Consider the following 13,454-nt stretch of genomic DNA (forward strand, 5'->3'; position numbering starts at 1 on the left):
ACTGAGCACTAATTATAACATGGTACTGAGCACTAATTATAACACGGTACTGAGCACTAATTATAACACGGTACTGAGCACTAATTATTACATGGTACTAAGCACTAATTATAACACGGTACTGAGCGCTAATTATAACAAGGTACTGAGCACTAATTATAACACGGTACTGAGCACCAATTATAACACGGTGCTGAGCACTAATTATAACACGGTACTGAGCACTAATTATAACATGGTACTGAGCACTAATTATAACACGGTACTGAGCACTAATTATAACACGGTACTGAGCACTAATTATGACACCGTACTGAGCACTAACTTTAACACGGTACTGAGCACTAATTATAACACGGTGCTGAGCACTAATTATAACACGGTATTGAGCACTAATTATAACACGGTACTGAGCACTAATTATAACATGGTACTGAGCACTAATTATAACACGGTACTGAGCACTAATTATAACATGGTACTGAGCACTAATTATAACACGGTACTGAGCACTAATTATAACGGTACTGCGCACTAATTATAACACAGTACTGAGCACTAATTATAACACGGTACTGAGCACTAATTATAACACGCTACTGAGCACTAATTATAACATGCTACTGAGCACTAATTATAACATGCTACTGAGCACTAATTATAACAAGGTACTCAGCACTAATTATAACATGGTACTGAGCACTAATTATAACATGGCACTGAGCACTAATTATAACACTGTATTGAGCACTAATTATAACATGGTACAGGAAACTTTCTGATATCCGGCACTGACGGGACCGAGCTGGTGCCGTACCATCAAAACTGCTGTACAAACCAGCGCTAATGTTAAAACATATGGAGCTTTTGAGCTCCGTATGAATCAACAAGCCCTGTTGCTTAGAAACAGCTTCAAAATAGTCTGCTGCAGCTTAAAAGCGTCTCTGTAGCTAAGCAACAGCTTCAGCTAGACCTTGCAGAGCCTGACTGGAAAAAAAAAGTAATGAGAAGTAAAAAAAATTAATAGGAAACGGCTCCTGAATTTTGCCGGTAGATACAGCTTTCCAGACATTTAACCTCCGGTTAAACGAAAGTGTCCTGTACTGAGCACTAATTATAACATGGTACTGAGCACTAATTATAACACGGTACTGAGCACTAATTATAACATGGTTCTGAGCACTAATTATAACATGGTACTGAGCACTAATTATAACACGATACTGAGCACTAATTATAACATGGTACTGAGCACTAATTATAACACGGTACTGAGCACTAATTATAACACGGTACTGAGCACTAATTATAACACGGTACTGAGCACTAATTATAAAATGGTACTGAGCACTAATTATAACACGGTACTAAGCACTAATTATAACACGGTACTGAGCACTAATTATAAAATGGTACTGAGCACTAATTGTAACATGGTACTGAGCACTAATTATAAAATGGTACTGAGCACTAATTGTAACATGGTACTGAGCACTAATTATAACACGGTACTGAGCACTAATTATAACACGGTACTGAGCACTAATTATAAAATGGTACTGAGCACTAATTATAACATGGTACTGAGCACTAATTATAACACGGTACTGAGCACTAATTATAACACGGTACTGAGCACTAATTATAACACGGTAATGAGCACAAATTATAACATGTTGCTGAGCACTAATTATAAGAAGGTGCTGAGCACTAATTATAACACGGTACTGAGCACTAATTATAACATGGTACTGAGCACAAATTATAACACGGTACTGAGCGCTAATTATAACAAGGTACTGAGCACTAATTATAACACGGTACTGAGCACTAATTATAACACGGTACTGAGCACCAATTATAACACGGTGCTGAGCACTAATTATAACACGGTACTGAGCACTAATTATAACACAGTACTGAGCACTAATTATAACACGGTACTGAGCACTAATTATAACACGGTGCTGAGCACTAATTATAACACGGCACTGAGCACAAATTATAACATGGTACTGAGCACTAATTATAACACGGCACTGCGCACTAATTATAACACGGCACTGAGCACTAATTATAACACGGCACTGAGCACGAATTATAACATGGTACTGAGCACTAATTATAACATGGTTCTGAGCACTAATTATAACACGGTACTGAGCACTAATTATAACACGATACTGAGCACTAATTATAACATGGTACTGAGCACTAATTATAACACGGTACTGAGCACTAATTATAACATGGTACTGAGCACTAATTATAACACGGTACTGAGCACTAATTATAACACGGTACTGAGCACTAATTATAAAATGGTACTGAGCACTAATTATAACACGGTACTAAGCACTAATTATAACACGGTACTGAGCACTAATTATAAAATGGTACTGAGCACTAATTGTAACATGGTACTGAGCACTAATTATAACACGGTACTAAGCACTAATTATAACACGGTACTGAGCACTAATTATAACATGTTACTAAGCACCAATTATAACACGGTACTGCGCACTAATTATAACACGGTACAAACACTAATTATAATACGGTACTGAGCACTAATTATAACAAGGTACTGAGCACTAATTATAACACGGTACTGAGCACTAATTATAACGGTACTGAGCACGAATTATAACAGTACTGAGCACTAATTATAACACGGTACTGAGCACTAATTATAACACGCTACTGAGCACTAATTATAACACGCTACTGAGCACTAATTATAACACGGTACTCAGCACTAATAACATGGTACTGAGCACTAATTATAACACAGTACTGAGCACTAATTATAACATGGTACTGAGCACTAATTATAACACGGTGCTGAGCAGAAATTATAACACGGTACTGAGCACTAATTATAACACGGTACTGAGCACTAATTATAAAATGGTACTGAGCACTAATTATAACATGGTGCTGAGCATTAATTATAACATGGTACTGAGCACTAATTATAACATGGTGCTAAGCACTAATTATAACACGGTACTGAGCACAAATTATAACGTGCTGAGCACTAATTATAACATGGTGCTGAGCACTAATTATAACACGGTACTGAGCACTAATTATAACACGGTACTGAGCACTAATTATAACATGGTGCTGAGCACTAATTATAACACGGTACTGAGCACTAATTATAACACGGTACTGAGCACTAATTATAACACGGTACTGAGCACTAATTATAACACTGTATTGAGCACTAATTATAACATGGTACTGAGCACTAATTATAACATGGTACTGAGCACTAATTATAACACGCTACTGAGCACTAATTATAACACAGTACTCAGCACTAATTATAACATGGTACTGAGCACTAATTATAACATGGCACTGAGCACTAATTATAACACTGTATTGAGCACTAATTATAACATGGTACTGAGCACTAATTATAACATGGTACTGAGCACTAATTATAACACGCTACTGAGCACTAATTATAACACAGTACTCAGCACTAATTATAACATGGTACTGAGCACTAATTATAACATGGCACTGAGCACTAATTATAACACTGTATTGAGCACTAATTATAACATGGTACAGGAAACTTTCTGATATCCGGCACTGACGGGACCGAGCTGGTGCCGTACCATCAAAACTGCCGTACAAACCAGCGCTAATGTTAAAACATACGGAGCTTTTGAGCTCCGTATGAATCAACAAGCCCTGTTGCTTAGCAACAGCTTCAAAATAGTCGGCCGCAGCTTAAAAGCGTCTCTGTAGCTAAGCAACAGCTTCAGCTAGACCTTGCAGAGCCTGACTGGAAAAAAAAAAAGCAACGACAAGTAAAAAAAACTTATAGGAAACGGCTCCTGAATTTTGCCGGTAGATACAGCTTTCCGGACATTTATCCTCCGGTTAAACGAAAGTTTCCTGTACTGAGCACTAATTATAACATGGTACTGAGCACTAATTATAACACGGTACTGAGCACTAATTATAATATGGTACTGAGCACTAATTATAACATGGTACTGAGCACTAATTATAACACGGTAATGAGCACTAATTATATCACGGTACTGAGCACTAATTATAACATGGTACTAAGCACCAATTATAACACGGTACTGAGCACTAATTATAACACGGTACTGAGCACTAATTATAACACGGTACTGAGCACTAATTATAACAAGGTACTGAGCACTAATTATAACACGGTACTGAGAACTAATTATAACGGTACTGAGCACTAATTATAACACAGTACTGAGCACTAATTATAACACGGTACTGAGCACTAATTATAACACGCTACTGAGCACTAATTATAACACGCTACTGAGCACTAATTATAACACAGTACTGAGCACTAATTATAACACGGTACTGAGCACTAATTATAACACGCTACTGAGCACTAATTATAACACGCTACTGAGCACTAATTATAACACGGTACTCAGCACTAATAACATGGTACTGAGCACTAATTATAACATGGCACTGAGCACTAATTATAACAATGTATTGAGCACTAATTATAACATGGTACAGGAAACCTTCTGATATCCGGCACTGACGGGACCGAGCTGGTGCCGTACCATCAAAACTGCTGCACAAACCAGCGCTAATGTTAAAACATACGGAGCTTTTGAGCTCCGTTTGAATCAACAAGCCCTGTTGCTTAGAAACAGCTTCAAAATAGTCGGCCGCAGCTTAAAAGCGTCTCTGTAGCTAAGCAACAGCTTCAGCTATTCCTTGCAGAGCCTGACTGGAAAAAAAAAAGTAATGAGAAGTAAAAAAAACTTATAGGAAACGGCTCCTGAATTTTGCCGGTAGATACAGCTTTCCAGACATTTAACCTCCGGTTAAACGAAAGTTTCCTGTACTGAGCACTAATTATAACACGGTACTGAGCACTAATTATAACATGGTACTGAGCACTAATTATAACATGGTACTGAGCACTAATTATAACATGGTACTGAGCACTAATTATAACACGGTACTGAGCACTAATTATAACACGGTACTGTGCACTAATTATAACACGGTACTGAGCACTAATTATAACATGGTACTGAGCACTAATTATAACGTGCTGAGCACTAATTATAACAAGGTGCTGAGCACTAATTATAACACGGTACTGAGCACTAATTATAACATGGTGCTGAGCACTAATTATAACATGGTACTGAGCACTAATTATAACACGGTACTGACCACTAATTATAACATGGTACTGAGCACTTATTATAACACGGTACTGAGCACAAATTATAACATGGTGCTGAGCACTAATTATAACACGGTACTGAGCACTAATTATAACATGGTACTGAGCACTAATTATAACACGGTACTGACCACTAATTATAACATGGTACTGAGCACTAATTATAACACGGTGCTGAGCACAAATTATAACATGGTGCTGAGCACTAATTATAACACGGTACTGACCACTAATTATAACATGGTACTGAGCACTAATTATAACATGGTGCTGAGCACTAATTATAACATGGTACTGAGCACTAATTATAACACGGTACTGACCACTAATTATAACATGGTACTGAGCACTTATTATAACATGGTGCTGAGCACTAATTATAACACGGTACTGAGCACTAATTATAACATGGTGCTGAGCACTAATTATAACATGGTGCTGAGCACTAATTATAACATGGTACTGAGCACTAATTATAACATGGTACTGAGCACTAATTATAACACGCTACTGAGCACTAATTATAACACAGTACTCAGCACTAATTATAACATGGTACTGAGCACTAATTATAACATGGCACTGAGCACTAATTATAACACTGTATTGAGCACTAATTATAACATGGTACTGAGCACTAATTATAACATGGTACTGAGCACTAATTATAACACGCTACTGAGCACTAATTATAACACAGTACTCAGCACTAATTATAACATGGTACTGAGCACTAATTATAACATGGCACTGAGCACTAATTATAACACTGTATTGAGCACTAATTATAACATGGTACAGGAAACTTTCTGATATCCGGCACTGACGGGACCGAGCTGGTGCCGTACCATCAAAACTGCCGTACAAACCAGCGCTAATGTTAAAACATACGGAGCTTTTGAGCTCCGTATGAATCAACAAGCCCTGTTGCTTAGCAACAGCTTCAAAATAGTCGGCCGCAGCTTAAAAGCGTCTCTGTAGCTAAGCAACAGCTTCAGCTAGACCTTGCAGAGCCTGACTGGAAAAAAAAAAAGCAACGACAAGTAAAAAAAACTTATAGGAAACGGCTCCTGAATTTTGCCGGTAGATACAGCTTTCCGGACATTTATCCTCCGGTTAAACGAAAGTTTCCTGTACTGAGCACTAATTATAACATGGTACTGAGCACTAATTATAACACGGTACTGAGCACTAATTATAATATGGTACTGAGCACTAATTATAACATGGTACTGAGCACTAATTATAACACGGTAATGAGCACTAATTATATCACGGTACTGAGCACTAATTATAACATGGTACTAAGCACCAATTATAACACGGTACTGAGCACTAATTATAACACGGTACTGAGCACTAATTATAACACGGTACTGAGCACTAATTATAACAAGGTACTGAGCACTAATTATAACACGGTACTGAGAACTAATTATAACGGTACTGAGCACTAATTATAACACAGTACTGAGCACTAATTATAACACGGTACTGAGCACTAATTATAACACGCTACTGAGCACTAATTATAACACGCTACTGAGCACTAATTATAACACAGTACTGAGCACTAATTATAACACGGTACTGAGCACTAATTATAACACGCTACTGAGCACTAATTATAACACGCTACTGAGCACTAATTATAACACGGTACTCAGCACTAATAACATGGTACTGAGCACTAATTATAACATGGCACTGAGCACTAATTATAACAATGTATTGAGCACTAATTATAACATGGTACAGGAAACCTTCTGATATCCGGCACTGACGGGACCGAGCTGGTGCCGTACCATCAAAACTGCTGCACAAACCAGCGCTAATGTTAAAACATACGGAGCTTTTGAGCTCCGTTTGAATCAACAAGCCCTGTTGCTTAGAAACAGCTTCAAAATAGTCGGCCGCAGCTTAAAAGCGTCTCTGTAGCTAAGCAACAGCTTCAGCTATTCCTTGCAGAGCCTGACTGGAAAAAAAAAAGTAATGAGAAGTAAAAAAAACTTATAGGAAACGGCTCCTGAATTTTGCCGGTAGATACAGCTTTCCAGACATTTAACCTCCGGTTAAACGAAAGTTTCCTGTACTGAGCACTAATTATAACACGGTACTGAGCACTAATTATAACATGGTACTGAGCACTAATTATAACATGGTACTGAGCACTAATTATAACATGGTACTGAGCACTAATTATAACACGGTACTGAGCACTAATTATAACACGGTACTGTGCACTAATTATAACACGGTACTGAGCACTAATTATAACATGGTACTGAGCACTAATTATAACGTGCTGAGCACTAATTATAACAAGGTGCTGAGCACTAATTATAACACGGTACTGAGCACTAATTATAACATGGTGCTGAGCACTAATTATAACATGGTACTGAGCACTAATTATAACACGGTACTGACCACTAATTATAACATGGTACTGAGCACTTATTATAACACGGTACTGAGCACAAATTATAACATGGTGCTGAGCACTAATTATAACACGGTACTGAGCACTAATTATAACATGGTACTGAGCACTAATTATAACACGGTACTGACCACTAATTATAACATGGTACTGAGCACTAATTATAACACGGTGCTGAGCACAAATTATAACATGGTGCTGAGCACTAATTATAACACGGTACTGACCACTAATTATAACATGGTACTGAGCACTAATTATAACATGGTGCTGAGCACTAATTATAACATGGTACTGAGCACTAATTATAACACGGTACTGACCACTAATTATAACATGGTACTGAGCACTTATTATAACATGGTGCTGAGCACTAATTATAACACGGTACTGAGCACTAATTATAACATGGTGCTGAGCACTAATTATAACGGTACTGAGCACTAATTATAACATGGTGCTGAGCACTAATTATAACACGGTACTGAGCACTAATTATAACACGGTATTGAGCACTAATTATAACATGGTACTGAGCACTAATTATAACATGGTGCTGAGCACAAATTATAACACGGTACTGAGCACTAATTATAACACGGTACTGAGCACTAATTATAACATGGTGCTGAGCACAAATTATAACATGGTACTGAGCACTAATTATAACACGGTACTGAGCACTAATTATAACACGGTACTGAGCACTAATTATAACATGGTACTGAGCACTAATTATAACACGGTACTGAGCACTAATTATAACATGGTACTGAGCACTAATTATAACACAGTACTGAGCACTAATTATAACATGGTACTGAGCACTAATTATAACACGGTGCTGAGCAGAAATTATAAAATGGTACTGAGCACTAATTATAACATGGTGCTGAGCATTAATTATAACATGGTACTGAGCACTAATTATAACATGGTGCTAAGCACTAATTATAACACGGTACTGAGCACAAATTATAACATGGTGCTGAGCACTAATTATAACATGATGCTGAGCACTAATTATAACACGGTACTGAGCGCTAATTATAACACGGTACTGAGCACTAATTATAACGTGCTGAGCACTAATTATAACACGGTACTGAGCACTAATTATAACACGGTACTGAGCACTAATTATAACACGGTACTGAGCACTAATTATAACACTCTATTGAGCACTAATTATAACATGGTACTGAGCACTAATTATAACATGGTACTGAGCACTATTTATAACACGCTACTGAGCACTAATTATAACACAGTACTCAGCACTAATTATAACATGGTACTGAGCACTAATTATAACATGGCACTGAGCACTAATTATAACACTGTATTGAGCACTAATTATAACATGGTACAGGAAACTTTCTGATATCCGGCACTGACGGGACCGAGATGGTGCCGTACCATCAAAACTGCCGTACAAACCAGCGCTAATGTTAAAACATACGGAGCTTTTGAGCTCCGTATGAATCAACAAGCCCTGTTGCTTAGCAACAGCTTCAAAATAGTCGGCCGCAGCTTAAAAGCGTCTCTGTAGTTAAACAACAGCTTCAGCTAGACCTTGCAGAGCCTGACTGGAAAAAAAAAAGCAACGACAAGTAAAAAAAACTTATAGGAAACGGCTCCTGAATTTTGCCGGTAGATACAGCTTTCCGGACATTTATCCTCCGGTTAAACGAAAGTTTCCTGTACTGAGCACTAATTATAACATGGTACTGAGCACTAATTATAACACGGTACTGAGCACTAATTATAATATGGTACTGAGCACTAATTATAACATGGTACTGAGCACCAATTATAACACGGTACTGAGCACTAATTATATCACGGTACTGAGCACTAATTATAACATGGTACTAAGCACCAATTATAACACGGTACTGAGCACTAATTATAACACGGTACTAAGCACTAATTATAACACGGTACTGAGCACTAATTATAACAAGGTACTGAGCACTAATTATAACACGGTACTGAGCACTAATTATAACACGGTACTGAGCACTAATTATAACACGGTACTGAGCACTAATTATAACACGGTACTGAGCACAAATTATATCACGGTACTGAGCACTAATTATAACACGGTACTGAGCACTAATTATAACACGGCACTGAACACGAATTATAACACGGTACTGAGCACAAATTATAACACGGTACTGAGCACTAATTATAACACGGTGCTGAACACTAATTATAACATGGTACTGAGCACTAATTATAACACGGTACTGAGCACTAATTATAACACGGTACTGAGCACTAATTATGACACGGTACTGAGCACTAATTATAACACGGTGCTGAGCACCAATTATAACACGGTGCTGAGCACCAATTATAACACGGTACTGAACACTAATTATAACATGGTACTGAGCACTAATTATAACACGGTACTGAGCATTAATTATAACACGGTACTGAGCACTAATTATGACACGGTACTGAGCACTAATTATAACACGGTACTGAGCACTAATTATAACGTGCTGAGCACTAATTATAACACGGTACTGAGCACTAATTATAACATGGTACTGAGCACTAATTATTTGAATGATTAAGTTATGAGTTGTTTGCTTAAATAAATGTTTTTTTTTATGCATTTGGAATCAAAAATTTATTCAGACCTACCACCAAACTGAAAGGTTTATATAATGAGGGTGAGCAATGATCCAGAAGCAATTTGGGTTTTGATGCTCAAGTTTTAAAACTGGTTATCAAGAAATTTGTAAAGTAGCTCATACAAAGTTTGTAGAGGTGTAAACATGTACACAGAAACAATGGAGAAACCAGAGGAGTAGTCACCAAACCTCGCAAACTGCCACCAGTGAATTCAGGTGGTAAAATGATAAAATGAAGGGGTGAAAAATGAATCTCAGTTAACCAAAAGAAGCCTCTCAGCATTTGGCTGCCCATTACTGATAATCAAGCTCTGATACTAGTAGAGGCTCCATAGTTCAATTGAAAATTTGTGAAGTGCTTAATTTTGAATGCCTGTTGGGAAAAGCCTTGCGATGCTTTGTGCCCAGACAGATCTTGCTGAATCCAACAACAAGGCGCAAAAATGTGTCCAGTTCTGGCTGGGCTATGTATAGACTGTCCGTGGACACGATAAGAAGAAGAAGTGCAGACAAAAATCTACACCAATGACTGTTGATGGGCATCAAGGCAGATCCCAATCCTGCACTCAGTCTAGTTTGCATGTGCACTGTATGGTTCAGTCTCCCACTATTGGGTGCAACTAAAGTTTCTACATTTTTTTTTAAATGGACATAACCGGTTTATTTTGTTTTGTTTAAAACCGTGGCTCTAGCAATGTTTCACAAATGCTTTAAGCTCATATTGACAGCAGTAATTTCTAGGCTTATGTTCTTTTCATTCGATCTGCTGTTTATTTGGTCTTGGCTTCTGTTTCTCGTGTTTTAAATCAAATCAATGGGATGACTGAGTGTTGTGCTAATGTGACGGAAATTACCAAAGCTGAAGAATTTTTGTTCTAGCGCTACCAGGACATTTGTGTTTTTCTTTTTATAAAAAACATAGAAACATAGAAGATAGGAGCAGGAGTAGGTCATTCGGCCCCTCGAGCCTGCTCCGCCATTCAATGCGATCATGGCTGATCATCCAAATTCAGTACCCGGTCCCTGCTTTCTCACCATATCCCTTGATCCCTTTAGCCTTAAGAAATATATCCAACTCCTTCTTGAATATATTTAATGTATTGGCCTCTACTGCCTTTTGTGGTAGAGAATCCTACAGGTTCACCACTCTCTGGGTGAAGAAATTCCTCCTCATTTCTGTCCTAAATGGCCTACCCCTGTCATTAATTGTAGCCAACTGAAGAATATGGCTTTTCTCTTGTGTGTGCCCTTTGATATGATAGCTGGCCATAGCACATACACGATCATAAGTTCCTATACTCTTAAAATGGAAGAAGAACCATGCTCAGTTTTTAGCTGGATTTTTCTGAAACTGGTGCAGCCCAATGTTTATTGGAACATTCTTTGCATCTCTAAATTAAATTTCCAAATATTTCATCGTGTAATTTTCTCATTATATTTGATAGCTTGAATTCTGTTCTTCATGCAAGACAGAACATGCCATGACTATCATTTCTTCTTAAATACTTTTAAACTGCACTCCGTTTTATAAGATGTGCATTTGGGCCAGATTTTAATTGTCTTTTCTCTTATGTTTTGACTAGATGAAACCTATGGAAACAACTCGATTTCAACTGTGATTGACAGCTGTAACTGTTCGGACTCTAGTGATATTGAACTGAGTGATGATTGGGTTGGCAAGAAATCTCCAAAGATCTCCCGAGCTAGCAAATCCCCCAAACTACCCAGGTACACAAACTACTCTGCTTGTTGATTTGAGTTTTCTTTTAAAATAAAAAAGGTTTTCAAAAGAAATATGTTTTTTTCCCTGCAAGCCCTTCCACTAGTTATGATTTATTGGTGCCATTGTTGCATGTAGCTAAAGAATTTTGTACTGCTTCCCTTTGAATTTGAAAGTAGTGCAGAATTTTCCACTTGCATATGTGTAAGGGATTTATATAGTGCCTTTAACCTAGTAAAACGTTCCAAAGCACTTCACAGAAGCATTAAAAAAAATTCACGCTGAGCCACATGAGATAATAGGATAGGTGACCAAGAGCTTGATCAAAGAGGTTTTAAGGAGCATCTTAAAGGAGGAGAGAGGGGTAGAGATGCAGAGAGGTTTAGGGAGGGAATTTGAGATTTAGCCCTAGGCAACTGAAAGCACAGCTGGCAATGGTGGGGCGATGAAAATTGGGGAAGCGTGCGAGGCCAGGAGTAGAGAGATCGGAGGGGTGTGGGGCTGGAGGAGGTTACAGATATAGGGGAGGGCAAGGCCATGGAGGGATTCGAAAATAAGGATGAGAATTTTAAAATCGAGGCGGTGCCAGAGTCGGTGCCAATCAACGTTCCTCCTAAAAAAAAATTTGGGTGCGCGGTTCCTTTAATGGACTGCGTGGCCCATTCAATGTTTCATGCATGCAAGAAATTTCACACTGGAAAAGCCAGAACCAGCAGACAGCTGCACAGCCACGCAGCTTCGAGGGAACATTGGTGCCAGTGTTGGTCAGCGAGGACAGGAGTGATGGGTGAATGGGGTTCGATGCAAGTTAGGATATGGGCAACAGAATTTTGGATGAGCTCAAGTTTATAGAGGGTGCAAGGTGAGAGGCCTGCCAGGCGAGCATTGGAATAGCTGAGGTTAAAGGTAACAAAGGCATGGATGAGGGTTTCAGCAGCTTGAGCTGAGACAGGTGATATTACAGAGGTGGGTGATGGCAAGGATACAGGGTCGGAAGCTCGGCTCAGTCAACTAGGACGCCAAGGGTTGAGAACAGTCTGGTTCAGCCTCAGACAGTACCCAGTGAAAGGGATGGAGTCGATGGGAATGAAGTTTTTGATGGGGACTGAAGACAATGGCTTTGGTCTTCCCAATATTTAGTTGAAGGAAATTTCTCATCCAGTACTGGATGTCGGATAAGCAGCTTAACAAATCAGAAGCAGTGAAGGATCGAGCATGGTGTTGGAGGTAGAGCTAGATGTCGTCAGCGAACATTTGGAACTGGATGTGTTTTCGGATGATGGCGCCAAGGGGCAGCATGTAGGAGGGAGCCAAGGATAGATCCTTGGGGGACTCTAGAGGTAACTGCTCAGTACCGTGTTATAATTCCACGCATGTGTGCGGTTTTTCCATTTAAGAGCTGGT

General features: G+C 38.5%; 1 protein-coding gene across 6 annotated transcripts in view; it reads left to right on the forward strand.

Annotated features, from left to right (window-relative positions):
• LOC147121665 (tubby-related protein 4-like) overlaps positions 1–13,454 on the forward strand; it is a 426,260-nt gene that overhangs the window by 331,287 nt on the left and 81,519 nt on the right. For all 6 annotated transcript variants that reach the window (XM_085982109.1, XM_085982110.1, XM_085982112.1 and 3 more), the window contains one exon: positions 11,914–12,058. In XM_085982109.1, the coding sequence (XP_085838235.1) occupies positions 11,914–12,058 (145 nt within the window). The remainder of the gene's footprint in view (positions 1–11,913; positions 12,059–13,454) is intronic.

Source organism: Somniosus microcephalus, chromosome 3, assembly GCF_052327205.1.
Source record: "Somniosus microcephalus isolate GS21.2 chromosome 3, FLI_Smic_1.0, whole genome shotgun sequence".
Lineage (NCBI taxonomy): Eukaryota > Metazoa > Chordata > Chondrichthyes > Squaliformes > Somniosidae > Somniosus > Somniosus microcephalus.